The 25,423-nt window shown below is 53.8% G+C and overlaps 2 protein-coding genes across 8 annotated transcripts; both read left to right on the plus strand.

Moving 5' to 3' along the window:
- The first annotated feature begins 542 nt into the window (after nucleotides 1-542).
- On the plus strand, nucleotides 543-8,649 carry FCGRT (Fc gamma receptor and transporter). Of its 6 annotated transcripts, none has more exons than XM_045772226.2 (7): nucleotides 543-643; nucleotides 1,852-1,935; nucleotides 2,631-2,882; nucleotides 2,968-3,243; nucleotides 7,094-7,363; nucleotides 7,965-8,081; nucleotides 8,326-8,649. In XM_045772226.2, the coding sequence occupies exons 2-7, from the start codon at nucleotides 1,866-1,868 to the stop codon at nucleotides 8,403-8,405; spliced, it is 1,065 nt and encodes a 354-aa protein (XP_045628182.1). In that variant the 5' UTR covers nucleotides 543-643; nucleotides 1,852-1,865; the 3' UTR covers nucleotides 8,406-8,649. The 6 variants fall into 6 exon arrangements, with proteins under 6 accessions (XP_045628182.1, XP_087727111.1, XP_045628183.1 ...); XM_087870985.1 differs by having other exon boundaries at nucleotides 545-643; nucleotides 2,628-2,882; XM_045772227.2 differs by lacking the exon at nucleotides 543-643 and adding an exon at nucleotides 958-1,109.
- Nucleotides 8,650-9,385: 736 nt separating this feature from the next.
- On the plus strand, nucleotides 9,386-24,064 carry RCN3 (reticulocalbin 3). 2 transcript variants are annotated; one of them, XM_045772230.2, is made up of 7 exons: nucleotides 9,386-9,540; nucleotides 9,951-10,198; nucleotides 12,042-12,244; nucleotides 13,313-13,485; nucleotides 18,905-18,965; nucleotides 22,175-22,374; nucleotides 22,602-24,064. In XM_045772230.2, exons 2-7 carry the CDS (start codon nucleotides 9,957-9,959, stop codon nucleotides 22,707-22,709), a joined length of 987 nt encoding a protein of 328 aa, XP_045628186.1. In that variant the 5' UTR covers nucleotides 9,386-9,540; nucleotides 9,951-9,956; the 3' UTR covers nucleotides 22,710-24,064. The 2 variants fall into 2 exon arrangements, with proteins under 2 accessions (XP_045628186.1, XP_087727112.1); XM_087870986.1 differs by having other exon boundaries at nucleotides 9,483-9,540; nucleotides 9,934-10,198.
- Nucleotides 24,065-25,423: the final 1,359 nt, after the last annotated feature.

Consider the following 25,423-nt stretch of genomic DNA (forward strand, 5'->3'; position numbering starts at 1 on the left):
CACCAGTGGCATTAGAGGCCCTCAGGGTGGATCTTAGTGGACCAGGGAGAGGAACAAAAATGAATACAGGCTCCTCACTAAGTCGAACACAGATTTACCATGTGTCACGGTTAATTTCACGTGTCAACTTGGCTGGGCCCCAGGCCCCAGACGTTGGGTCCAACATTACTCTGGATGTTTCTGTGAGAGTGTTTTGGGATGAGACTTACACTGAAGTCAGGGGGCTTGGAGGAAAGCTAGCTGCCCTTTCAGAATGTGGGTGGGCTACCGCCCATCAGTTGGAACCTGACTAGAAGGACAAAATGGACCTCCCCCAGGCGGGCCCACGGCCTCTGGGGCGCCATCTGCAAGATCCGCTCTCCCTGGTTCTCCGGCCTGCTCCTGTGGGACTTAAACTGCAACTCTTCCCTGAGTCCCCGGCCTGCCAGCCACCCCTATCATATTTTAGACTTGCTAAGCCAGCACAATCACATGAGCCAATGCCTTAAAATAAGTCTCTATATATGTACAACATTCCAGTATAATGGAGGCATTGTCGCCACAGTGTGGGCTGGGGTGGGGTACTGGAGGGGGCCTCTAAGCCTGACCGCAATATATCTTGGGACTAGGTTATTGAGGCTGTATCAGAAGATACTAAAGAAGCGTAAGGGCATTTTCAGGGGACACTTAGGGGACGGGTTCCAAGGAGGAAATTTAGAAGGGGTCCGGAAAACATTCGCTGTAGCAAGCTGGGTGGGAGGTGGGGGCGGCTGTACAATGAGGTAAGAAGGGGACCGGCTAAAACCTCCAAAGTTGGCCCTCGGACAGCGTTGGGCTGTCAGCTTTGTCATGAATTCGCTGGGTGGCTGACACCCTCAAAATAAGAAAACGGAGCAACAGAGAAAGAGACCACAAAGAAAAGAAACAAAGAAAAATATTTCAAGAGAGAGGCAGAGACAAATACTGAGAGAGGCTGGGCGCAGGGCCTGGGGTGTGCCCTGCAGCTGGGGGGCGGGGTTGGATATTCCTGAAGTCAGGGAGCAGTCTCCGGACAGGATGTGAGAGAGGAACTGGGGTCTCCAGTCACGGGAGCCAGCTAGGGCTGCAGGCTGGAAGGGAACTTCGCTGCTGTGAGCAGAGCTGGGGCCCAGGCCCAGGGAGGACGGCCCCGGGTCGGGACTCCTGGATCTGAGGGAGGAGCGGTTTGGGGTCCTGCACTCCGGGTCTGAGGCTGGAGGTGGCTGGGGGACTGGGACTCCTGGATCGGAGGGAAGAGTGGCATTGTGGGGGGGGGGGGTGTCCCTGGACTCCTCGGTCTGAGGGAGGAGAGGGCTGGGGGCTTGGACTCTCAGGTCTGGGGAAGGAGGGGCTGGAGACCCTGGACTCCTGGGTCTGAGGGAGGAGAGGCTGGGGGCCCGGACCCCTGGGTCTCAGAAAGGAGGGGGCTGGGGACTTTGGACTCCTGGGTCTGGGGAAGGAGGGGCCCGGGAGCAGGGACTCTCCGGTCTGAGGGAGGAGGGGCTGGAGGCCCTGCACTCCTGGGTCTGAGGGAGGAGGGGCTGAGGGCCGGGGCTGCCAGTCTGAGGAGGAGGGGCTGGGGCTCGGATTCCAGGGTCTGAGGGAGGAGGGAGAGGCGGGGTCGAGCTCTCAGACAGAACTCTCAGCCTATCCAGGCTCTGTAATTAATTAACCCAAAAGGAGCAAATGAAGGGGTGAAAGTTCACCGGGGAGGAGGGCACGGTGGCCAGCCTCTGTCGCGGAGCCCCGGGGCCCCCCAGGCGCGGCTGCGCGTGCTGGCCGAGCCCCTCGGGAGCTGGGGGAGGAGGGGGCGGGGCGGGGGTCGGAGCAGTCACGCGCCCCCTCCCGCCCCAGGTCTCCCGCTCAGGATGGGGGTCCCCCGGCCTCGGACCTGGGGGCTCGGTTTCCTGCTCGTCCTGCTGCCGACCCTGCGCGCAGGTGAGGGGCCGCGGCTGCCGGGTACGAGGGAGGCGCCGGCGGCCGGGAAGGGGCGAAGGAAGCGAAATCTGAGGTTTCACTCGGGCGGGCCCTACCTCCTTCACCGAGTGTCACTTTCTTACTGTTCTTCCTCCCTCGGTGGTTGAGTCTGCGGGCCACCTGTTCCCTTCTCTCTGAGTCTGCCCCCCCACCCCGGCTCTGTCCCCCCCCCCCCGTCTGTCCCCCTCACTCTAGGTCTGTCCCCCTCTCTATGGGTCTGTCCTCTCCTCTCTGGGTCTGTCCCCCCCTCTCTGGGTCTGCCCCCCCCCCCGGTCTGTCCCCCCTCTCTGTGTCTGTCCCTTTCCTCTCTAAGTCTACCCCCCCCCCCAGTCTGTCCCTTTCCTCTCTGCGTCTGTCTGGTCCCCCCCTCCCCCCGCCAGGCTCTCTCCCTCTCTCTGGGCCTGTCTTCTCCTTTCTGGGTCTGTCCTCTTCTCTCTGGGTCTGTCCCCCTCCTCTCTAGGTCTGCCCCCCCCCCAGTCTGTCCCTTTCCTCTCTGCGTCTGTCCGGTGCCCACCCACCCCCCCAGGCTTTCTCCCTCTCTCTGGGTCTGTCCTTGCTCTTTGGGGTTGAGTCTTTTCTCTTTCAGGGTATCTGGGCTGCTCCCAGGCTAGGTCCCCCGCCCATCTGCTCTCTTCCCCTCTGTCTCCCTCCAGCAGAGAGCCATCTCTCCCTCCTGTACCACCTCACCGCCGTGTCCGCTCCCGCCCCCGGGACCCCGGCCTTCTGGGTGTCGGGCTGGCTCGGTCCACAGCAGTACTTGAGCTACAACAACCTTCGGGCCCAGGCGGAGCCGTGCGGGGCTTGGGTCTGGGAAAACCAGGTCTCCTGGTATTGGGAGAAAGAGACCACAGACCTGAGGAACAAGCAGGAGCTCTTTCTTGAAGGTCTCAGAGCCTTGGGGGAAGGAGGTAAGACAGGCCTCCCGGGGTCTGAGCGCGGAGGGGCCAGGGCCCCTGCTCCTGGGTCCTGCTCACCTGTATGTGGGCACCCCAGGACCCTACACCCTGCAGGGCCTGCTGGGCTGTGAGTTGGGCCCTGACAACGCCTCGGTGCCCGTGGCCAAGTTCGCTCTGAACGGCGAGGATTTCATGAATTTCGACCCCAAGCTGGGCACCTGGAATGGGGAATGGCCCGAGACTGAGACCATCCGTAAGACGTGGACGCAGCAGGCCGGGGCGGTCAGCAAGGAGAGAACCTTCCTGCTCAACTCCTGCCCCCAGCGGCTGCTGGGCCATCTGGAGAGGGGCCGTGGAAACCTGGAGTGGAAGGGTGAGCATCCGCCAGAATCCCTGATCCCCATGGAGCTCTCCGTCCCCATGCCCCCCACCGTAGGCCTCATCCTCTTCCCCGGCCTCCTAGCCTCCACTCTCCCCACTGCAGCTCCTCCCCGACATGTTCCAGAGGGTCTTTCTAGACCCAGAGCTGTCCCCGCTCCTTTCCTGCACACAGCCCTCCCCTGGCTCTCAGAGACCTCTGGACACAGCTCAAGTTCCCCAGCCTGGCCTGGGGGCCCCGAGTGGCAGTGGCCTCTGTCCCTCTCCTTAGCCTCTGCCTGCTTGGCTCAGCCAGAGTTCCTCGAGCCTACACCAGCCCTCCCGTTTCTCCATCTCCGCCCTTCTCCATTGGGTCCTCTGGTGTCACAGCCGAGGAGATTTTCCTGTGGCCCAGGAGGCTTTACACTTGCCTCTTTCGGACCCCCACGATGCCTTGCGTGACCCCTGTTATAGTACAGAAACACTGTACTTCCGTGCACGTCTGGGGGGTTCTCAAGGACTGGAATTAGAGCTCTTTTGTCCTCAGTGTCCCCATCTTGCAATCCCAGCTTCCATCCTGGCCCTCTACCGAGCAGTCAGAAGACCGTTTTGGAAACATAAATGAGCTCAGAGCCCACCACTGTTTAAAACTGTCCGTTAGCTTTTCTCTAGTCTTACACTCCAATGTAACCTCTACTCTGTGGGCTGCAATCCCCGCAGGTGGCTGCTTTCCGTCACTATAATTTCCCAACACCCCAGCTGTGCTCGCTGTCTCCCCCTTCCTCCAAGTGTCAGGTTCTTTTCCTCTTCAGGCCCTTTGCACCTACTGTTCCCTCTGCTTGTAGTTCTCTTCCTTGCGATCCTGCCATGACTGGGTCCTTCTCATGCTTTAGGTTTGACCTTGGATGTCAACATGCTCTTCAACAGGGTCCTCCCTGATCACCCTGGTTAAAGTGTCCCCGTACGACCCCCAGTACTGTCTCCCCTGCCATTGTTTTGTCCATTTATTCAATATGGTGTCTTCGTGTTGTGTGGTGTTTTTTTTTTTTTTTAAAGATTTTATTTATTTATTCGACAGAGATAGAGACAGCCAGCGAGAGAGGGAACACAAGCAGGGGGAGTGGGAGAGGAAGAAGCAGGCTCCTAGCGGAGGAGCCTGATGTGGGGCTCGATCCCAGAACGCCGGGATCACGCCCTGAGCCGAAGGCAGACGCTTAACCGCTGTGCCACCCAGGCGCCCCAATTGTGTGTTGTTGTTTTTTTTTAAGATTTTATTTATTTGAGACGGAGAGTGAGCGAGAGAGCGCGAGAGAGAGAGTGCAAGCGGGGGGCAGCAGCAGAGGGAGAGGGAGAAGCAGACTCCCCGCTGATCGGGGAGCCCATGCAGGGCTTGATCCCAGGACCCCGGGATCATGACCTGAGCTGAAGGCAGACGCTTCACCAACCGAGCCACTCGGGCGCCCCCACTATAGTGGCTTTGTTTTTTCTTTTTTATTGAGGTGTAACTCACCTACCCAAGGTAGGTGGCTGATTAAGTTTAACGGGTGCCCATGTACCTGCCTACCAAGATCTAGAACATTTCCAGCACCTCACAAGACTTCCTTGTGTCCCCTCCCATTCCATACCTCCCAAGGGCAACAACTGACCCGGTTTTTATCACCATGGCATTGCCTTTTGAACTTCAGAAGACTGTGAGCACGCGCTCGCTGGGTATGGTGGTGGAGGCCCCAGATTAGCTTTAGTAGGTGGTGCTGAACACTTTTTTTTTTTTTAAGATTTTATTTATTCATTTGACAGAGAGAGAGACAGCCAGCAAGAGAGGGAACACAGCAGGGGGAGTGGGAGAGGAAGAAGCATGCTTCGCTGAGTGGGGAGCCTGATGCGGGGATCGATCCCAGAACACTCCGGGATCACGCCCTGAGCCGAAGGCAGAGGCTTAATGACTGAGCCACCCAGGTGCCCCGCTAAACACTTTTCTCAAAGGGTTTGAAGCCATTTCATAATCCCACCAGCTGGGTATGAGAACTCCGGTTGCTCCACAGACTTGCCAGAATTTGATACTGTCTGTCTTGAATTTGAAGCATTCTGGTGGGTTTGTGGTGGGATCTCATTGTGATGCATTTTTCAGTTCTCTGATAAATGAGAATCGTACACATGATTTGGCAAAATCAGACAAAATCAGATCAATGAGGGGGCACGTGGGTGGCTCCGTTGGTTAAGCCTCCCACTCTTGGTTTCTGCTCAGGTTGTGATCTCGGGGTCGTGGGATCGAGTCCCGCGTCGGGCTCCATGCTCAGCAGGGAGTCTGCTTGCGATTCTCTCTCTCCCTTTCCCTCTACCCCTCCCCGCTTCGGATAAATAAATGTTTAAAAAAATGCAGGTAAATGAGTTAATGACTAGTGACAGCGTACTTTTTCGCATTATTGACCGGTTGATCGTTCACTGTTTTGGAGTGGCTGTTTGAATACATTTGCCAACTTTTAAAGTGGAATTTTTTCTTTTTTTTCTTATTAGAGGTCTTAATATATTCTGGATAGGAGTCTTTTGGCTATGTCAGATGGTTCCATTGGAAATAACTTCTCCCGGTGTGCAGCTTGTCTTTTTCCTCTCTTGTTGAAAGTTTTTGATGAGCAAATGTTCTTAATTTTAATGAAGATCAATCCATCCATCTTCAATCTGTAGCTTTTGTGTGTGTTCTCTTTAGGAAATCTTTCCTCTCCCAAAGCTATGAAGGTATTCTTTTAGGTCTTCTAGGAGCTTGGTTGATAAGTAACTTTTATATGTAACTGTGTGATCCATCTTGAGTTAATTGTGTGTAATGATGTGAGGTAAGGAGTCAAGGTTCATTTGTCCCTCATGGATCTCCAGTTGACCCAGCATCATCTGTTGCAAGACCACCATCCTTTCTCCTCCATTGATGGCAGTGGAGCCTTTTTCCTAAATTACATGTAGATGTGCTGTTTGTTTTTGTTTGTTTGTTTGTTTGTTTGAAGAATTCGTCAATGTTGTCACCTGGACCTGGACTTTTATTTGTTGGGAAGTTTCGAATTATGGATTAAAATTGTTAAATCATTATAGGACTACTCAAGTTTTTTATTTCTTCTTGTGTCAGTTTCGGAAGGTTGCATTTCCTAGGAATTTGTCCGGTTCATTTAAATTTCAAATGCGCTGGTATGATATTTTTCTTAATATCCGCTTACTATCTTTTAATGATGGTAGGGTCTGTCTTACTTTCTCTCATCACAGCACTTTCACAGTCTGTTTCCTTTCCATTTATTTGTACACAAATATTTGTCTCTCTCCTCTCATTAGAACATGAGCTCAATGAAGACAGGGACTTTTTAAAAAATATATTTTATTTATTTATTTGAGACAGAGAGAGAGAGAGCATGAACACAGGAGAGGGAGAAGCAGAGTCCCCGCCAAGCAGGGAGCCAGACACTCAGGGCTCGATCCCAGAACCCTGGGATCATGACCTGAGCCAAAGGCAGATGCTTAACTGATGAGCCCCCCGGGCGCCCTGAAGACAGGGACTTTTGTCTGTCTTGTCCACTGCTGTGTCCTGGGCGCCTAGAAGAGTGTGTGGCACATGGTTCGTGCTCAGTATGTGTGTGTTGCAGGAAGGAACGGATAAGCGGTGGATACCCTCACGGTGGATAGGTGGGGGTCTCTGTCCCCTCAGGAACGTCCCTTTACCTTTGCCACTATATCCTCCAGGCTCAGCACCATGCAGGGCACATGGTGGGACCTGCTGGGTATGGTGGAAGGAATGGAGGCCTCTGTATGTCCTTACCCAGCCCTCACTTGCTCTGGCCCTAGAGGTTCATGGGCTTGGGGCTTAGGTCTGTCTGCCTGTTTGTCTGCAGAGCCGCCCTCCATGCGCCTGAAGGCCCGACCCGGCAGCCCCGGCTTTTCTGTGCTCACCTGCAGTGCCTTCTCCTTCTACCCCCCGGAGCTACAACTGCGATTCCTCCGGAACGGGCTGGCAGCCGGCTCAGGTGAAGGTGACCTTGGCCCCAATGGCGACGGCTCCTTCCACGCCTGGTCTTCGCTGACGGTCAAAAGTGGCGACGAGCACCACTACCGCTGCCTGGTGCAGCACGCAGGGCTGCCACAGCCCCTCACTGTGGAGCTGGGTGAGGTCCCGCTGAGTGATGACACTCCCTGTCTCTGGTAGCCTTTCGTCCCTCCCGAGTCTGACCGCCTTCCACCCTGCTGCTGCCAGTGCTCCTTGAGTCTGACTGCCTTCCCTCCTGCTGCTGCTGGCCTCACTGAGTCTGACCACCCATTAACCACTCTGGACAGTCGTCCCTAAGTCTTACCGCCTTCCCTCCTGCTGCTGCTAGTCTGATCACTTGTCGTCTGCTTCTGCCAGTCGACACTAAGACTGACCGTGTCTTGCTCAGCCACTGCCAGTCCTCTGTGAATCTGACCTTCTCCTGCTCTGTGCTGGCTTTGCTCTCCGCGTCAGGATACCACGCACCCTGCTGCTACAGGTCCCTGGGCCAGTGTGACTGAGACCCATCTTGCTGTAGCTGGCTCTTCTATGCGACATGGGGGTGTTCTGCACAGACCTAGGACATCAGCGGACTGGTGTTCCCTCTGTCCACACCCATTCCCCAAAACCTGATGCTGGGCTCTCTGAGGTTGGGAGGGCCTGAGAACCCCCAGGCTCCTGCCCTGACTCAGATGGGCTGGAGGGGCCCTTCAGCATCTCACATCATTCTCTGGCTGCAGAATCACCAGCCAAATCCTCGGTGCCAGTGGTCGGAATCGTCGTCGGCTTCTTACTGCTCACGGCAGTGGCTGCAGGAGGAGCTCTGCTGTGGAGAAGGATGAGAAGGGGGCTGCCAGGTGTGGAGCCGGAAGAGGGAAAGAACTCAGAGAGAGGGACAGAAACCCCCAAGGAGGGGGAGACACAGACCTGGAGGGGGGGCGGATCTAGACAGAAAGGAACAGAGACTCAGAGGGGGACAGAAACCTGTGGAGTAGGTCAGAGACTGGGAAAGGCAGACAGACACACACGTCGGGGAGGGGCAGTCAGGAACCCAGAGGATTTCAGAGATTCTGATGACCTCCCTCCTTCCTCTTCCTTCAGCCCCCTGGATGTCTCTCCGTGGGGATGACGTAGGGGCCCTCCTGCCCACTCCCGGCGTGGCCAAGGATGCTGACTCTTAGCACATACATGCATTCTCAGCAGCGGCCTGATAATCGTTCTCCACTCTGGCTACCACCAGCTAATGGAGTCAGGCCCCTTTCATGCTGTGAGACCTCCTGGAATCCTGGTATTTCTGAGCCTCCAGAAAGAGTCCTGGGCCCGATGACCTTCTGGATTTCTCCTCCTGTGGTCTGCCTCAGTTTCCCCTCCTGACGATCATGGCTCTTTTTCACCTCCACATATAAATGCGAGTTTGGGCCCGAATCCTTGTGTTCTTATCATTTCGACTTTTAGGCAAGGGAAGTAGGAGAACATGTGGGCGGGGGGAGTAAATAGTGTAAGCCTGGGCTTGGAATCTCTCCGGAGGCTAACGTGTTGCCAGTTGTGGAATATGCCAATTTTATATACCAAGTCACGTCTTTTTCATTCATAAATTTCACAGATTATTTACCCAATGCCTACAATGTGCCACGCATTTTGAGGAATTCTTGGCTGGAGTCTGACCTGACTCCTTGGGTGGAGCGGAAGGGAAGCATTGTTCCCTCTTTGAGGGAAGGGGATGCCTCCTCTGGCCCCTCTGTTCCCTTCTTTCTTAAACCATACTGACAAAGGGAAAGATAAAAATACACCTCCTGGGGGCCTGGCTGGCTCAGTCAGAAGAGCATGCAATTCTTGATTTGGGGGTCGTGAGCTCCAGCTCCACTTTCGGTGTAGAGGTTACTTAAGTAAATAAAGAAATTAAAAAAAAAAAAAGCAAAACCCAAAAAACTAAAAAACCCAAACCACCTCCCAAGAGGCTTGGGAAAGAGAACAGCTAGAGGTGGTCTGTGGTCCGGTAGGGCGCTGCGATGCGTGCCGGGAGTTGTAGTTCTCGGCATCCGCGTCTCTCCGGGGCCGCCCACCCGCCTGCCCTGCGAAGGGGCGGGCGGAACCTCTGGGGCCGCGCTTTTCTCTGTGGACGTGGCGTGGGGCGCCCGCGGCCCTCGCGAGCTCATCGGCCCCGCCCCTTGGGGGTCCTCATGAGCGCTCATTGGTCGGAGGGCGGGGCCTCTGAGCTGCTGGGGGCGGGGCCTGGCTGGAGAGCCGCCAAATTGGGCATCTTTTTCGGAGAACGCAGAACGGACTGTGTAGAGCGAAGTGAAGCTGACTAAACTGGTAAAGGGAGGCGAGGGCGGGTGGCTTGCCCAGGGAGGACGGTCCGGGTTCTCTCGGTCGGGAAATTGGGTCCGGGCTGCACATAACGCCTGGGGGCCTGCATGATTGCTTTCTGGCCATGACCCCACTCCATACTTTGCGTGGGAAGCGCGCCACGTCTCTCGCTTGAGACCCCCCACTACTGGCTCTGGGACCGTTCTGGGACTCCCTCAGAAGATTCAGTCCCCACCTCTGGGTTTACCTCTGAGAACTCTGCCCCCCTTTTTCCCACCCCCGGCCCTTCTTGAGCCCTAAACTTTGCGACCAGCTACCATCTCTGTCTTGTCTTCGGTCTCCCCCCCTCCATTCTCCTGTCCTGTCTCTATTCTTTTTCCTGTGACCCCTGACTCCTAGCCTCCACCGCTCCCTAGGGACTGATGATGTGGCGACCATCACTTCTGCTGCTGCTGCTGCTGCTCAGGCGCGGCGCCCAGGGCAAGCCATCCCCTGACGCAGGCCCTCATGGCCAGGGGAGGGTGCACCAGGCGGCCCCCCTGAGCGAGGCCCCTCATGATGACGCCCACGGGAACTTCCAGTACGACCATGAGGCTTTCCTAGGACGGGAAGTGGCCAAGGAATTCGACCAGCTCAGCCCAGAGGAAAGCCGAGCCCGTCTGGGGTAGGAGAGAGATGGAGGGGAGGATTCAGGGCCGTAATTTTAAACAGGGAGGTGAAGGGAGGCCTCATTAAGAAGGTAATATTTGATCCATGTCGATATATGGGGGAAGAGCATTCCAGGCAGAGGGAACCGTAAATGCAAAGGCCCTGAGGCAGGAGCGGGCCTGATATTTGAGGAGCAGTGAGGCTCGTGTGGCTGGAACCCAGTGAACAAAGAGGAGAAGGTGGAAGATGATGGCAGAGAAGGAACAAGGAGGTCAGGGCCTTCAGGCCACCGTGAAGATTTCAGCGTTTCTCGGAGGGAGACGGGAGGCATAGGAGGGCTCTAAGCAGAGGGATGATGTGAGCTGACTCAGGTTTCAACGGAATCTTTCTGGTTGCCTTTCGGGGAACAGACTGTAGGGACCGAGAAGCAGGGAGCTGGTGAGGAAGCAACTGCAGTCGTCCAGATGGAAGACAGGAGGCAATGGTGACTGGATCAGGGTGGAGAGAGTGGTGGTGACTGGGTCTGCTGGCTGGGAGACTGTGCGCGGATGGGGTTGGGTGAAGGAGGGAGGGAGGAGGAAAGGCAGTGCGATAGGCTAACACGTTTGGCATAGCATTACTACAATGCCTGGCACTGTTCTAAGTGCTTTGCAAGGGTTAATTTATTTAATCCCCACAACCACGCTGTGGGGTAGGTTCTATTATTTATCCTCCATTTTACAAAGGGGTAAATTGAGGCACAGAGAGGTTTAAGTGACTTGTCCAGGTCACATAGCCAGCAAGCGAAGGTGGCAGGATTTGAACCTAGAATATCTGGCGGTGGAGCCCACGCTCTTGACAACAGCCTGATCCTCAGGGTAGCCTGTGAGTCTGGGGACTCCAGCTCCAGACCGATCGGAGCAGACACAGCCTGGAGTGGGAGGGGACTTGGCCGTGCCCAGGCCGCAATAGACCCTGGGAACTGGGTTGCGGGGCTGAAGGACGGTGACCGAGAGGAGCGCTCCCTGTGGGCTCTGTGAGCTGTTAGGGAAGGACCCAAACCGGTGGCGGGGAGTGGCCGGGGGAGGGGTCCTGGGAGCAGATAGGAGCGGCCCAAGACAAGGTGCGCGAGGAAGGGTCTTCAGGGGCTTCATAGGCGACGGCACGGTGCACATGATCCGGCCGGAGCTTGGGGAAGGGACTGATGGAGGCCAAGCCCGCAGGGTTGCTGCTGATGGTCCTGGGGCAAACCCTTAGACAGTCTGGGAAAAGTAGGGGAAAGGGGCGGGACGCAGCATAGGGTGGGGCTGGAGGGAGAGGAGCCTGAAACTAGCCCGCGCAGCCAGGCGGGCGGGGCAGGGGGCGGGGTTGGAAGGGACGGCCTGAAGACCGGCCGCGCCTGAAACGGCGAGAGGTGCGGTGTGTGCGTGGCCGTGGCCATCAGAATTCAGAGAGAGTCTTGGGATAGGGGACATGCGGGCGAGGGGCGCGATGTGACACTGCCTCCCTGCCCTGACCCCCAACTCGGACAAACGAGAGATGAAGCAAGTTTGGGTCCAGGGGCGGAGTCAGAGTGGAGGGTGTGGCCCTGGATTGCGGTAGGTCCTTCCCCCAACTAGGCGGTGTGGAGGACCTCACAGCGGCAGTAGACCCTCTGATTTTGGATTGAAGGGGCGGAGACCTTCCCGGGGCGTGGCCCCGGGATTGACAGGCGTCTCCCCTCTGTGTGCGGGCGGCTCTGGGAAGGTTTTCTCAACCCTATATGGGGTGGGTGTCTCGAGTGGGGGCGTGGCTCCATGTGCGGGGCGGAGCCTGAACGAAGGCGGGTCTCCGGGGTGGGCGGAGTCCGGGACTGACGTGTGCCCCGCCCCGACTCGCAGGCGCATCGTGGACCGCATGGACCGCGCAGGGGATGGGGACGGCTGGGTGTCGCTGGCCGAGCTCCGTTCTTGGATCGCGCACACGCAGCAGCGGCACATACGGGACTCGGTGAGCGCGGCCTGGACCACGTACGACACGGACCGCGACGGGCGTGTGGGTTGGGAGGAGCTGCGCAACGCCACCTATGGCCACTACGCGCCGGGTACGCGGCGGGACCCCGACTCCTGCTCCCTGCAAAACACACACACTGTAACCCTGACCTTTTTGACAGCCTCAACCTGAGAACCTGTAGCCTCTGGGACAGAATCCCTAACCTTTGACTTCAACCCTTGACTTCAAACATTGATCAAGGTCTACTCCCGTACCCCATCACCCCGAAACTCCCAGTCCCTGACCTCTATAACCGTGACTGGGGGATCCTTGACCAGTGACATCTGCCTGCCATGTCCTGTCATCCTGACCGTTGATCTCTGACAGAACCCAAATCCATTTATCCCGTCCCCTGACTGTGTTTCCTCCTGTCTGTCCCCATGCCCTAGCCCTGCGACCCCCACAGCTCTTGTTCTCTCCCTCCTGCACCCTCCCTCCACACTCCTCCTCTAGCCTGTCCCTCATACATCCCCAGAGGGGTCTCTCCACACCCAGAGCTGACCCCTGATCCTCCCCTGCTCACAGCCCTTCATGGCTCCCCAGGGTCTCCCTCGCAGCTCCTCAGCCCAGCCTGGCCCACCCCCTGGCTTTGTTCTTCTGCATTTTCTGGCCAGCCACATGGACCTTCTGTAGTTTCCCTGAACTCAGCGAGCTCTTCAAACCTCCACATTCCGCTTGTACCCTTCCCTTTGGTGAAAACACCCTCCTCCTCTTCTCTGTCCTATAACCTGAGTCAGTGTAACTTAAAGCACCAGAGGGTGACCTTGGGGCCCAAAGGGCATCATTCTTGGCTGCTTGACTTTGGGCTGGTGATTTCCTGTCTGTGGGAATCCGTTTTCTCCTTCATAATGTGAGAATAAACAAAAAAACTCTCTTTATTTGCTTTTTTGGGAGAATTAAATGCAATTTTGCAATTTTGTAGGTAAAGTGTTTCATATGTACTAAGCTCTCCCGACAAGAGAGCTAATATATACAGACTGTGAATCTATATTAATTATTACTAGTTTTGTGGAGGCCTTCCTGCCCTGACTCCGCTGAGCTGGAGCCTTTGTCTTTTCCTTCAACCTGCCCGCCGTTCCCTCCATTACGGCACAGCTGAATGAGATTCCCCCTTCCCCAGGTGAAGAATTTCACGATGTGGAGGACGCCGAGACCTACAAGAAAATGCTAGCTCGGGATGAACGGCGTTTCCGGGTGGCGGACCAGGACGGGGACTCGATGGCCACGAGGGAGGAGCTGACGGCCTTCCTGCACCCCGAAGAGTTCCCTCACATGCGGGACATCGTGATTGCCGTGAGTGAGGGCCCGAGGAGCCTGCTTTCCACTTCCCACCCCCCTCCTGGGACCCAGGCTTCTGATGTCAGGGCCAGCCTTCCAGTGCTTACCGTGGGGGAGCCAGTCACCTGGTCTTCCAGCACCTTCCCCTGGGAACCCAGCCCACAAAGAGATCAGTGGAGGGCAACCTCTCCCCTGCCCTACGCCTGACCTCCCAGTGTCTGTCCCTCCTGGCCCTGTCTTCCCCTTCCTGTGCTCACATTTGGAGTTCGGGCCCCCTGCTTGAAAACACATTCCCCAGGAGTGCCTTGGGGAGCCCCAATCCTGGCTGAACCCCAGGAAAACCCCAACTGCATTCATGGAGTATCTACCCTGAGGCCACTTCTGCTGGCCCATCTTCCTGTTCCTTTATAATTTTTGTGGCAATTCCAATTCCTTCTCCATTTTATAGTGGAAGGATTTTTTTTTTTTTTTTTTGAGAGAGTGAGAGAGATTGTAAGGGGGAAGGGGCAGAGAGAGAGGGAGAGAGAATCTTAAGCAGGCTCAATGCCGAGCATGGAGCCTGACTTGGGGCTCAGTCTCACAACCCTGAGACTGTGACCTAAGCCGAAATAAAGACTTGGACATTTAACCGACTGAACCACCCAGATGCCCCCTATTGTGGAAGGATTTTTTTCTCCTTCTTTTTTTCCCCAGCAGATCTTAATTTTTATTTTTAAAATATTTTATTTTACTTATTTTATATATTTTTAAAGATTTTATTTATTTAGAGAGAGATTGCGAGCCAGGGGAGGGATAGAGGGAGAGAGAGAACCTCAAGCAGACTCCACACTGAGCATGGAGCCCCATGCGGGGCTCGATCCCACAACCCTGAGATCATGACCCAAGTGGAAACCAAGAGCTGGATGCCCAACTGACTGAGCCACCCAGACACCTCTTAAAGATTTTATTTTTATTTATTTGTTTATTTTTAAAGATTTTATTTATTTATTTGAGACAGAGAGAGAGCGAGCAAGAGAGAGAGAACACACAGAGGGAGAAGGAGAAGCAGGCTCCCCGCTGAGCAGGGAGCCCCATACAGGACTCGATCCCAGGACCCAGGGATCATGACCTGAGCTGAAGGCAGGCGCTTAACTGACTGAGCCACCCAGGCGCCCCAGACCTTAATTTTTAGAACAGACTTAGGTTCGTGGTAACATTGAACAAGAGGTCCACAGATTTCCCATACCCTCCCCGCCCCCACACTCGCACAGCCTCCCCCACAAACATCCCCCGCCAGAGTGGGACACTTGTTACAGTGGAGGGACCTGTGCTGACACATCGTCACCCCCCAAAGTCCACAGTTCACGTGAGGGCTCACTGGTCGTGGAGGGTTTTTTTTTTTTGTTTTGTTTTTAAGATTTTATTTATTTATTCGACAGAGATAGAGACAGCCAGCGAGAGAGGGAACACAAGCAGGGGGAGTGGGAGAGGAAGAAGCAGGCTCATAGCAGAGGAGCCTGATGTGGGGCTCGATCCCATAACGCTGGGATCACGCCCTGAGCCGAAGGCAGATGCCCAACGGCTGTGCCACCCAGGCGCCCCGTGGAAGGGTTTATACCCGTTTCTACCATGCCTAACTTTTCACAAAGTATTTTTAAAATGTAATTATATGTATGTCTAAAATAGCTAACGTACCAATGTGTTTAAATGCCCAAAGGAGGGGCACGCGGGTGGCTCAGTCAGTTAAGCGTCTGCCTTCGGCTTGGGTCATGATCTCGGGGTTCTGGGATCAAGTCCTGCATCAGCTCCCTGCTCAGCGGGGAGCCTGCTTCTCCCCCTCCCCGCCCCCGGCTTGTGCGCTCTCTCTCAAATAAATAAATAAAAAAAATCTTTAAAAAAAATGCCCAGAGGATGCAAAAAAAGTGGATAATCCTCTGGCCTCTCCGTCTCCTTGACCCCGTCCTCCAACCCCTCTCTGCTGGCTCCGTTTCCAGAGCTGGTTTGAGAGTCTGTGGCAAGCCTGTTAGGATCAAGGGCTCTGAGCCCAGAAGGCCTGGGTTCAAATGCCAGCCCTGCAGCTTCCTGGCTGTGTGACCTTGGGCAAGTTACTTAACCTCTCTGGACCTGTTCCTCATCTACAAAACGGTGGTACTGGTAACTGTTCCTACGTCAAGGCTGGTTATAGGGACTAGATGAGTTCATACACGTAAAACTGCAAAACTGACTGATGCTAATTGCTCATTATGTCACATTACACGCATGCATCAGTATGGCTGCAGAATAAAACTGCTAGCGGTGGGATCTCTGGCCCACTGGGAGGTGCATTTGCAGCTGTTGTAGATATTTCTCAGGCCTTTTCTTGACTTGAGGTGATGTGTGTACTGTTGATGTGGGGGGCTTCAAGCACATTCCAGAGATGACTGCAATCCGGAGAGGAGAGATGTCATTTACCCAGCCTTCTCGAACCCACTAGACTCCCCATCCTCCCAGGCCCAACGTCCCTCTTTTATAGCGGATAATGTCGTAATACCTCTTTACTCTCCTGAGTTGAGGTTTTATCTTTTTTTAAAGATTTTATTTTTTAAGTAATCTCTACATTCAACATGAGGCTCGAACTTACAACCCTGAGATCAAGAATCACGTGCTCTACTAACTGAGCCAGCCAGGGGCCCCCTGCGTTGAGATTATTTAACTGACCCTGACTGAGCGTGTCCTGTGTGCCAGGGGCACCGTGGTAACATCTTTACCTAAGGATTAGCTTGATTGAGTCATCATGGCAACCCTATGGGGTTGGGCTATCATCTTCATTTTATTTTATTATTATTTTTAAAAGATTTTATTTATTATTAGAGAGAGCATGAGCGGGGAGAGGGGCAGAAGGAGAAGCAGACTCCCCGCTGAGCAGGGAACCCAATGTGGGACTTGATCCCAGGACCCCAGGATCATGACCTGAGCCGAAGGCAGACAGTTAACCAACTGAGCCCCCCGCAGGCGCCCTTTCACCTTCCTTTTATAGATGAGGACACCTGGGCACAGAGAGGTGAGAGGACTTGCCCGAGATCACCAAGACCAGAAGTGGCACAGCTCGGATTTGAACCCAGGCTGTTGAATCCACGGTCGCACCAGGGGTCAGCCAACTATCTACCCCGCAGCCAAATCCAGCCCTCAGCCTGTTTATGCAAATCGAGTTTTATTGTAACGGAGCCACGCCCCTATGCTTCCATGTGCCACAACCAGAGAGAGTTGTGTGGGTTCCACAGAGACCACATGGCTCACAAAGTAGCACTATTTCCTCTCCGGCCCTTTGTGGAAGAAGTTTGCTGAGCCCCCGTCTAAACTCTGCTGTCATCTTTCATGTTCGTGGATATGGAGCGTAACTCCCCACACACAGGATTTCAAAACATTACTGCTAGCCCCAACTGTACTTTAGAAAGGGGAAACTAAAGGAAAGTCACTTAAAGGGGTGTCTGGCTGGCCCAGTCAGTAGAGCATGTGACTCCTGATACCCGGGTCATGAGTTCAAGCCGCACACTGGGCATGGAGCCTACTTTAAAGAAAAAAATAATAATAAAGGAAAGTCACTTATAAGAAATGACAAGAATTTCAATATATAAGTGCTGTCGAGTAACCAGATTTAGCAAGTAACAAAGGGCATTCAATTATACTTGAAGTTATAACGAGAATTTATTTATTTATTTATTTATTTATGATTTTATTTATTTGACAAAGAGATCAAGAGAGCACAAGCAGGGGCGCCTGGGTGGCTCAGTCGTTAAGCGTCTGCCTTCGGCTCAGGGCGTGGTCCTGGTGTTCTGGGATCGAGTCCCACATCAGGCTCCTCTGCTAGGAGCCTGCTTCTTCTTCTCCCACTCCCCCTGCTTGTGTTCCCTCTCTCGCTGGCTGTCTCTCTCTCTCTGTCAAATAAATAAATAAAATCTTAAAAAAAAAAGAGAGAGAGAGAGCACAAGCAGGGGAACAGTAGAGGGAGAGGGAGAAGCAGACTCCCCCACTGAGCAGGGAGCCCCATGTGGGACTTGATCCCAGGACCCTGGGATCACGACCTGAGCTGAAGGCAGACGCCCAACCATCTGAGCCACCGTAATTTTTTTTTTTTAGTGTAAGTATGTCCCATAAAATATTTGGGACATACTTATGTTTAAAAAAATCATCTGAAATTCAAATGTAACTGTGTCCTACAGTATAAGTATGTACCAGATACTGTGTGGGGCATCCTTATACTAAAGAATTATTAGCTGCTCATCTGAAAGTTGAATGTAAGTCATCATCTTGTATTTTTTCTGGCAATCCTAAAATGTTGGAGTTTTCTTTGTGAAGAAGGCATAGTGGAGGGTCAGACCCTACACCATCCCACAGTGAGTGAGCTTGAATGTAAAAGTGGGGAACGGGGCAGGGGGGCACCTGGGTGGCTCAGTCGGTTGAGTGTCTACCTTCGGCTCAGGTCATGATCTCAGGGTCCTGGGATCGAGCCCCACGTCAGACCTCCTGCGCAGTGGGGAGCCTGCTTCTTCCTCTGCCCTTCTCCCCCCACCCCCACTCATGCTCGCTCACTCTCGCTCACTCTCGCTCATTCTCTCTCTTAAACATATGAATAGGGGGCGCCTGGGTAGTGCAGTCGTTAAAGCGTCTGCCTTCGGCTCAGGGCGTGATCCCGGCGTACCAGGATCGAGTCCCACATCGGGCTCCTCTGCTGTGAGCCTGCTTCTTCCTCTCCCACTCCCCCTGCTGTGTTCCCTCTCTCGCTGGCTGTCTCTCTGTCACATAAAAAAATATATATATATATGAATAAAATCTAAAAAAAAGTGGGAACAGGGGTGCCTGGGTGGCTCAGTCGGTTAAGCACCTGACTCTTGATTTTTGGGTCAGGTCAGGATCTCAGGGTCATGAGATCGAGCCCCACCTCGGGCTCCACACACAGCGGGGAGTCTGTTTCCCCAGTCTTAAATAATAAATAAATCTTAAAAGAAAAAAGTGGGGAACAGAAGCTGTTTGCTCAAGAAGTGGAGAGAAAGCCAAGTACTGAGCGTGCGTCATAGTGATCCACTAAGTACGTCACGCTCATACAGAAAACAGAGCTAGGGTCTAGGCTCTGCTGAATGGGAAGAGGCCTCTTCCCTTGGAGAGCGTTTGCTGTTGGATGGGAGAAAAGTGTGAGGGATGCAGGACAGGTCTCCTTGTGCGGCAGCAACCTGTGCGTCCCAGGATATCTGGGTTCTCTGCCCCCCCCACTAAGTGCAGGTAGGACCTGCGTCATCATGCACCCCAGAAAGCCACCCAATCTCTACCCCCACCCCGGGACAGGTAGACCCCATTGAGACTGCTCTGATGCCTGGCCATACAGCCGAGCCCGAGCCAGAGTCCCTGAGAGAACCTCACAGCCCAACCCCGGGGGGCCAGCCCTCCTCGGGAGCCAGCCCTAACGCCCCTCTTCCCCCAGGAAACCCTGGAGGATCTGGACAAGAACAAAGATGGCTACGTCCAAGTGGAAGAGTACATCGGTGAGTGGGACCCTCCCTGAGGGCGCCTGTCCTCCCCCAGACAGCCCAGTGTATATCACCCATAGGAGAGCAGTGGCCCTCTGAAGTGGGGGCAGGGGCACTGCTTGAGTTCATGTAGCCACCAAACATTAATGGAGCACCTACTGTGTGCTGGACCCTAAAAGTATTTTTCGCTCACCCACCGTGTGTCGGGCCCAGCCAACATTTGTTGAGTACGTATATTTGTTAGGCCTAGCAAATCTTTCTCAAGCACCTACTATGTGCCAGGCCCAGGAAGCATTTATCCAGTACTTTCTGTGGCCAGACCAAAAAAGCATTTATTAAGTGCCCACTGTGTGCCAGGACCAGGAAACATATATTGAGCACATACTGCATGTTCATGGTTGAGGATACAGCAGAGAATGTCACAGACCAGGTTCCTTCCTGGGAGAGTCTGGAACGTCTACAAAATCAGGCCTCAGCGGCTGCAGTGGTTGGAGTTGGGAAGTCGGGGAGCTTGTCTCGAGCCTGCATTTGCACAGCAAAGGCTGTGTCTCCTGTTACTCAGAATTTGGGGGGCCCTTGCGACACCCCCAGATTTCCCCTTGGCCCTGCCTCTACCCCTGTCCTCACGAGGCAAAGAATTTAGTTGAGGGGAAAGCTGTTAAACATGCATATTTTTACGAGTTTGAAAATATTTTTCATGTTTTTCTGGAACAAACCCTCAGGCAAGACATTTTTATTTAAGCATAATTTATCTTACTTTTATCTGTGAGGAAGATAGAATTCTTTGTGTGTGTGTGTGTGTGTTGGAAAGAATTCAGGCTTCACCACTAATTGCAGCAGCTGGCACATGGTTACCACACGCTAGACTCTGTTCTAAGTGGTTAACGACTTGTAAATTCGCTTAATCCCCATATCGACCGACGAGATGGGTATTATTGCCCCATTTCACAGATGAGGAAGCTGAGGCCTGAGCCGTAGCTGCTTGACTGAGGTGGAGCAGGATGGGGGTCCAGGCGGGCGGAGCCCAGGGTCCCACCCTGCCCCCTAGGCTGCTTCCTTTCCCTGTGGGGTTCTGGAGAGTGAGGCAGGCAGGACCCCAGGACTCCCCAGAGCAATGTAATTTCACAGCTGTTGAATGGTATAGGGAAGAACATGAGCCAGGAGGGTAGAGGCGGCGTGACCCAGGCTGGGAGGGAAGGTGGCGTGTCAGGGAAGGTGGGAGAGGTGGGGGTACACCGAGCTCAAGGGTGTAGGCTCCAGAGCCAGTGTCTATGCTTCCCACCTGCCACCTCCCAGCCATGGGACCGGAAATGAGTTCCTCGACCTCTCCTGGCCTCGGCTTCCTTACCCGTACTTACCTGTAAAGGCGGTAGTAGAGGGGTGCCTGGGGGGGCTCAGTGAAGTGTCTGCCTTCTGCTCAGGTCGTGATCCCGGGGTCCTGGGATCGAGCCCCGTGTCGGGCTCCCTGCCCAGCAGAGCGCCTACTTCTGTCTCTGGCTGCCCCTCCCCCTGCTTGCACGCACTCTCTTTCTCTCTCTCTCTCTCTGACAAACAAATAAATAAAACTAAAAAAAAAAAAAAGGCGGGAGTAGAACACCCAGCTCCCACAATGCCATCTGGTCAACCCAGATGCCCCCAGAGGGAGATCCATACAATGGGAGGAAGTACTCGTAGACGCTACAATATGGGTAAATCTTCAAAACCATATGCTAAGTCTCTATGTCTGACGCTCCAAACTAATGTAACATTGTATGTCAGCTACACGTTAATACAAAATAAAATCACTATGCCGAGTGAAAGAAGTCAGGCACAAAGGGCCACAATATTATTGTATGACCCCGTTTACACGAAATGTTCGGGATAGGACATTCATAGAGACAGGAATGAGATTGCCGGTTCCCCAGAGCTGGAAGGGTGTGGGGGCCTAGGGGCTCACTCCTTAATGGGAAAGGGGGCTCCTTTTGGGAGGATGAAAATGTTCTGGGTGGTTGTCGTCCAACAGTGTGGGTGTGTTAAATGCCACCGATGGTGGGCTTTATGCTATGTGCTTTTTACCACAATTTTTAAAAAAAATTTAAAGCTTATTTATTTAAATCTTTTTTTTACATTAAAAAAAGATTTTATTTATTTATTTGAGAGAGAGCACAAGCAGGGGGAGCTGCAGGCGGAGGGAAAAGCAGGGAGCCCCATGCGGGACTCGGTCCCAGGATCCCATGACCTGAGCAGAAGGCAGATGCTTAACTGACTGAGCCACCCAGACTCCCCCTAAATTTTATTTATTTAAGTAATCTCCACACCCAACATGGGGTTTGAACTCATGATGCCCAAGATCAAGAGTCAAACATTCTTCCAACTGAGCCAGCCAGGCGCCCCTTATTTCTTTACATTCAAACCTATGTATTTAATTGTTTTAATTTTTTCTCCACAATTTAAAAAAACCTACACGACCCCCATCTACTGTTACCATCATTTCCTGTAAGAAACAATGACTTAGGACCATTAAAAAAAAAAAAAAGAAAAAAGAGGCTCTGCACTGACTATTCTAGAAGGCTGACTGAGTGTCCACCACCTGTTCCATCCTTGGTGACATCCTTGTGACAGCACCCTGGCCTGGTCCCTGAGAGGAGGAAGGCATTCTCTAGTAATTATCATGGTTTTGTATCAGGCGTAAAAGACTTACACTTTTTAAAAAATATTTTATTTATTTATCTGAGAGAGAGAGCAGAGTGAGAGAGCAAGAGAGCACGAATGGGGGGGGCGGAGAGTGAGAAGCAGACTCCCCGCTGAGCAGGGAGCCTGGTGAGGGGCTCGATCCGAGGACCCTGGGATCATGACCTGAGCCGAAGGCAGACGCCTAACTGACTGAGCCACCCCGAGGGAGCTTTTTAAAGTGGAGTGAGCTGTCCCAAGGGTGGCTTTTTAGTATCTGCTCACACGGCCTGCGCCCGTGGGGCACAGCATTCATGTCACGTGTGTCTCGGGCAAACTGACGCGGTTGGAGGAAATGATCAATGCCTCCAGTCCCTTTCTCTGCAGCCCCGTGATCACCTGTTAGTTCAGTGTCGCTATTAGCCCCGTTCCAACAGCCGATGACACCGAGGCGGGAGAGCAGGTGCAGTGGGCTGCCGGGAGTCCCGCGGTCGGGTCGGGTCAGGGCCGGGACGGAGCCCCGGGGTGCCCGCCCGCCCCGAACCGCCTGACGTCGCCCCTGTCGCCCGGCCCAGCGGATCTGTACTCCGCCGAGCCCGGGGAGGAGGAGCCGGCCTGGGTGCAGACGGAGCGGGAGCAGTTCCGGGACTTCCGCGATCTGAACAAGGACGGGCGGCTGGACGGCAGTGAGGTGGGCCACTGGGTGCTGCCCCCAGCCCAGGACCAGCCGCTGGTGGAGGCCAACCACCTGCTGCACGAGAGCGACACGGACAAGGTGCGCGCAGGGGGCCGCTGTGCCCACGTGGCCGGACCGGGCCTGGAGCTGCCCTGGGGTGCTGTTGGGCCAGGGACAGAAAGAGGAACAGAGAGACCGAGGGAGGGGGTGGGGGAAGGGGAGGGACAGAGACCCCGGGTGTGTTGGGGGGGCAAACTGAGGTTCAGAGAGGAGTCTCCCAGGCAGGGCCCCTTGTCACCCCTGCTGCCGTCTGACCCTCCCTCCAGGATGGGCGTTTGAGCAAGGCCGAGATTCTGAGTAACTGGAACATGTTCGTGGGTAGCCAGGCCACCAACTACGGCGAGGACCTGACACGTCACCATGACGAGCTCTGAGCCCCTGTGTGCCCGCTGCAGCCTTGTAGCCCCAGGGGGGGACCCGAGGAGGGGCCCCCGTGGTCAGGCCCCCCTCCCCATCTGGACCTGAAGCCTGCGGACACCTACATCCTGTGTCCCTCTGCCCCTGAGCTCTCAGGGACCCACCAGGTCAACTTCTCCAAGACACTGCAGCCCCTCCCAGCCCGTCCCACCCTGCCCCTGGGGGTCTCATAGACCCAAAGGGTAAGTGAACGATCCAGTTCTTACTGGCAGAATCGCCCAGCCCAGGGCCCCCCAAACCAAGCTCAGCCTCCAAGAGCCTCCACTGACCACCCCAGCGCCCCGTCTGAGCCTCACAGCACCCAGCAGAGAAACACCCCCACACCGGCCCCTGACTCACCCGCTGCAGGCTCTGCCCCCAGAATGCCTCCTCTCTGTCGGGAGGGAATAAACTTAGTGCTGGGGCCTTGTCTCTGTGTCCCTAAGGGGGTGACAGGGGCCTTGGGGAGGAATTGGGGGCTGCGGCTGGGCGTCAGGGGGACTGCGGTGCTGAAGGAGGGATCAGGCATTCGGAGACGGGGCTCTGGGTGTCGGCGGGCTTTGAGGGCATTCCTGGAGACAGAAAATGAAACTAGCAGCCTGGACCCAGCAGAGAGCAAGCCAGACAGAGGCTCTGTTGCCCTCTGGATAGCACAGGAAGGCCATGCTCTGTTGAGTGGCCCGGAGGGGCTGCGCTGGCGACTGCAGGGGACGTCAGCCCTGGGGAGATCTGGAGGCAGAGCCAGGGGGGCAGAGGGACCAGAAGGGACCGTGAAGCCAGAGTGTGTCATGTGTGTGTGTGTGTAGACCAGCCAGGGGGCCAATGTGGCAGGAATGGAGTCAGCAAGTGTGAGAGGCAGGGAGGTGATTGGGATCGGGTCATCCAGGGTCTTGTGGCTAGGTCCTCAGGTCCCTTTGTGGTGGGACAAGCTCGATAGAGGCAGAGACCCAGAGAGACAGGGACAGAATGTACTCTCCCTGAGCTGGGAGTTCCTGGAGAGTCCCGAGGAGAGGAGCAGATGTGAACCCTCTTGGGTTATAACAGAGTCTTTGCTGCTGAGTTGGGGTGGGGGCAGGAGGACAGGCTATTATAGGCATTTATTCCTCCTGCAGCCCCATGAGACCTACTTGTTAAATTCTCCTCTAGAGGGGCGCCTGGGTGGCTCGGTTATGCATCTGACTCTTGATTTTGCTCAGGTCATCATCTCAGGGTCGTGATATCGAGCCCCATGTGGGGCTCCATGCTCAGTGGGGTGTTGGCTTGAGATTCTCTCCCTCTCCCTCATTTGCATGTGCATGCGTTCTCTCTTTCAAATAAATAAGGGGCACCTGGATGGCTCAGTGGGTTAAGTGTATGACTCTTGATTTTGGCTCAGGTCATGATGTTGGGATCGTGAGATCGAACCCCAGGTCTGGGTCTGTGCTGGGCATGGAGCCTGCTTGAGATTCTCTCCCTCTCCTTTCCCCCTTCCCTATCAATGTTGGCTTACCAAGTACAAGAAAGTACCCACTAAAGCAAGATGCTAATAAGAGGGGAAACTGGGGGTGGGGTAAAGGGGATATGCATGGGGACTCTCTGTACTTTTCTCTAATTTTCTGTAAACCCAAAACTGCTCTTAAAAATAAAGCCTATTTCGGACGCCTGGGTGGCTCAGTCGGTGAAGCGTCTGCCTTCTGCTCAGGTCATGATCTCGGGGTCCTGGGATCGAGTCCGCATCAGGCTCCCTGCTCAGTGGGGAGCCTGACAAATAAAATAAAATTAAAAAAAAATTAAACCTATTAGTTAAAAAATCATAAGCAACTAAATAGAAAAGAAAATATAAATCAAGTAATAAATCCCCCATATTTGATGATTTTTGTTTTCCTTCTTGGGGAAGGAGATGGAAACAACCCAGGGTGAGAATGTAAACCTATAGCCCAATGTGGGGAGAACTGGCATCTTAACAATATTGTATTTTCCAATCCATGAACATAGTGTATTTCTCTAGAGATACAAATGTCGGCATTCTCTCAGCAGTGTTTTATAGTTGTCAGAGTAAAGGCGTGAGATCTTTTATTAAATTTATCCCTAAGTATTTTCTGGTTTTTATGGTATGGTAAATGAAGTTATTTTTAAATTTCATGTTCCAATTTCTTGCCTCTGCAATATAAAATACCATTATTTTTGTATATTAACCTTGTATACTGTGAACTTGCTAAATTCATTTATTCATCCTAGAATTTCTATTCAATTTTTTTTAGATTTTATTTATTTATTTGACAGAGAGAAGGAGTGCATGTACAAGCAGGAGGAGTGGCAGAGGGAGAGGGAGAAGCAAGCCCTACATGGGGTTTGATCCCAGGACCCTGGCATCATGACCTGAGCTGAAGGCAGACGCTTAACCAACTGAGCCCCCCAGGCGCCCCTATTCTTTGTTGTTTTATTTCTATACCAAGATTTCTTCTTATTCAGTAGAAACATTTTCTTTTCGGTTCTTGAGCATAGTTATAACGGCTATTTTTTACATCTTTTTTTTGCTTTCTTATTCTAATATATGGGTCATTTGGTGTTGGTCTCAGGTAACTGATTGCTGGTCTCAGTTAACCGAGTGCCTTTTCTCTTGAGAATGGGTCGTATTTTCCTATTAGTTTTTTTAAATTTTGAGTAATGTTCCAGTGTATCCTGGATGCACTGTAAGAACTCTGGAGTCTGT

This window comes from Ursus americanus, chromosome 21, assembly GCF_024610735.1.
Source record: "Ursus americanus isolate L20-20 chromosome 21, mUrsAme1.1.p, whole genome shotgun sequence".
NCBI lineage: Eukaryota > Metazoa > Chordata > Mammalia > Carnivora > Ursidae > Ursus > Ursus americanus.

Bases quoted from the DNA above. Each gene is read 5' to 3' on its own strand.
- FCGRT (XM_087870985.1), top strand. From the start codon at position 1,866: ATGGGGGTCCCCCGGCCTCGGACCTGGGGGCTCGGTTTCCTGCTCGTC. The intron at 1,936-2,627 runs GTGAGGGGCCGC...GTCTCCCTCCAG, and splicing joins GCTGCCGACCCTGCGCGCAG to CAGAGAGCCATCTCTCCCTC. The intron at 8,082-8,325 runs GTGTGGAGCCGG...CTCTTCCTTCAG, and splicing joins GATGAGAAGGGGGCTGCCAG to CCCCCTGGATGTCTCTCCGT.
- RCN3 (XM_045772230.2), top strand. From the start codon at position 9,957: ATGATGTGGCGACCATCACTTCTGCTGCTGCTGCTGCTGCTCAGGCGC. The intron at 12,245-13,312 runs GTACGCGGCGGG...CCCCTTCCCCAG, and splicing joins CTATGGCCACTACGCGCCGG to GTGAAGAATTTCACGATGTG. The intron at 18,966-22,174 runs GTGAGTGGGACC...CGCCCGGCCCAG, and splicing joins CCAAGTGGAAGAGTACATCG to CGGATCTGTACTCCGCCGAG.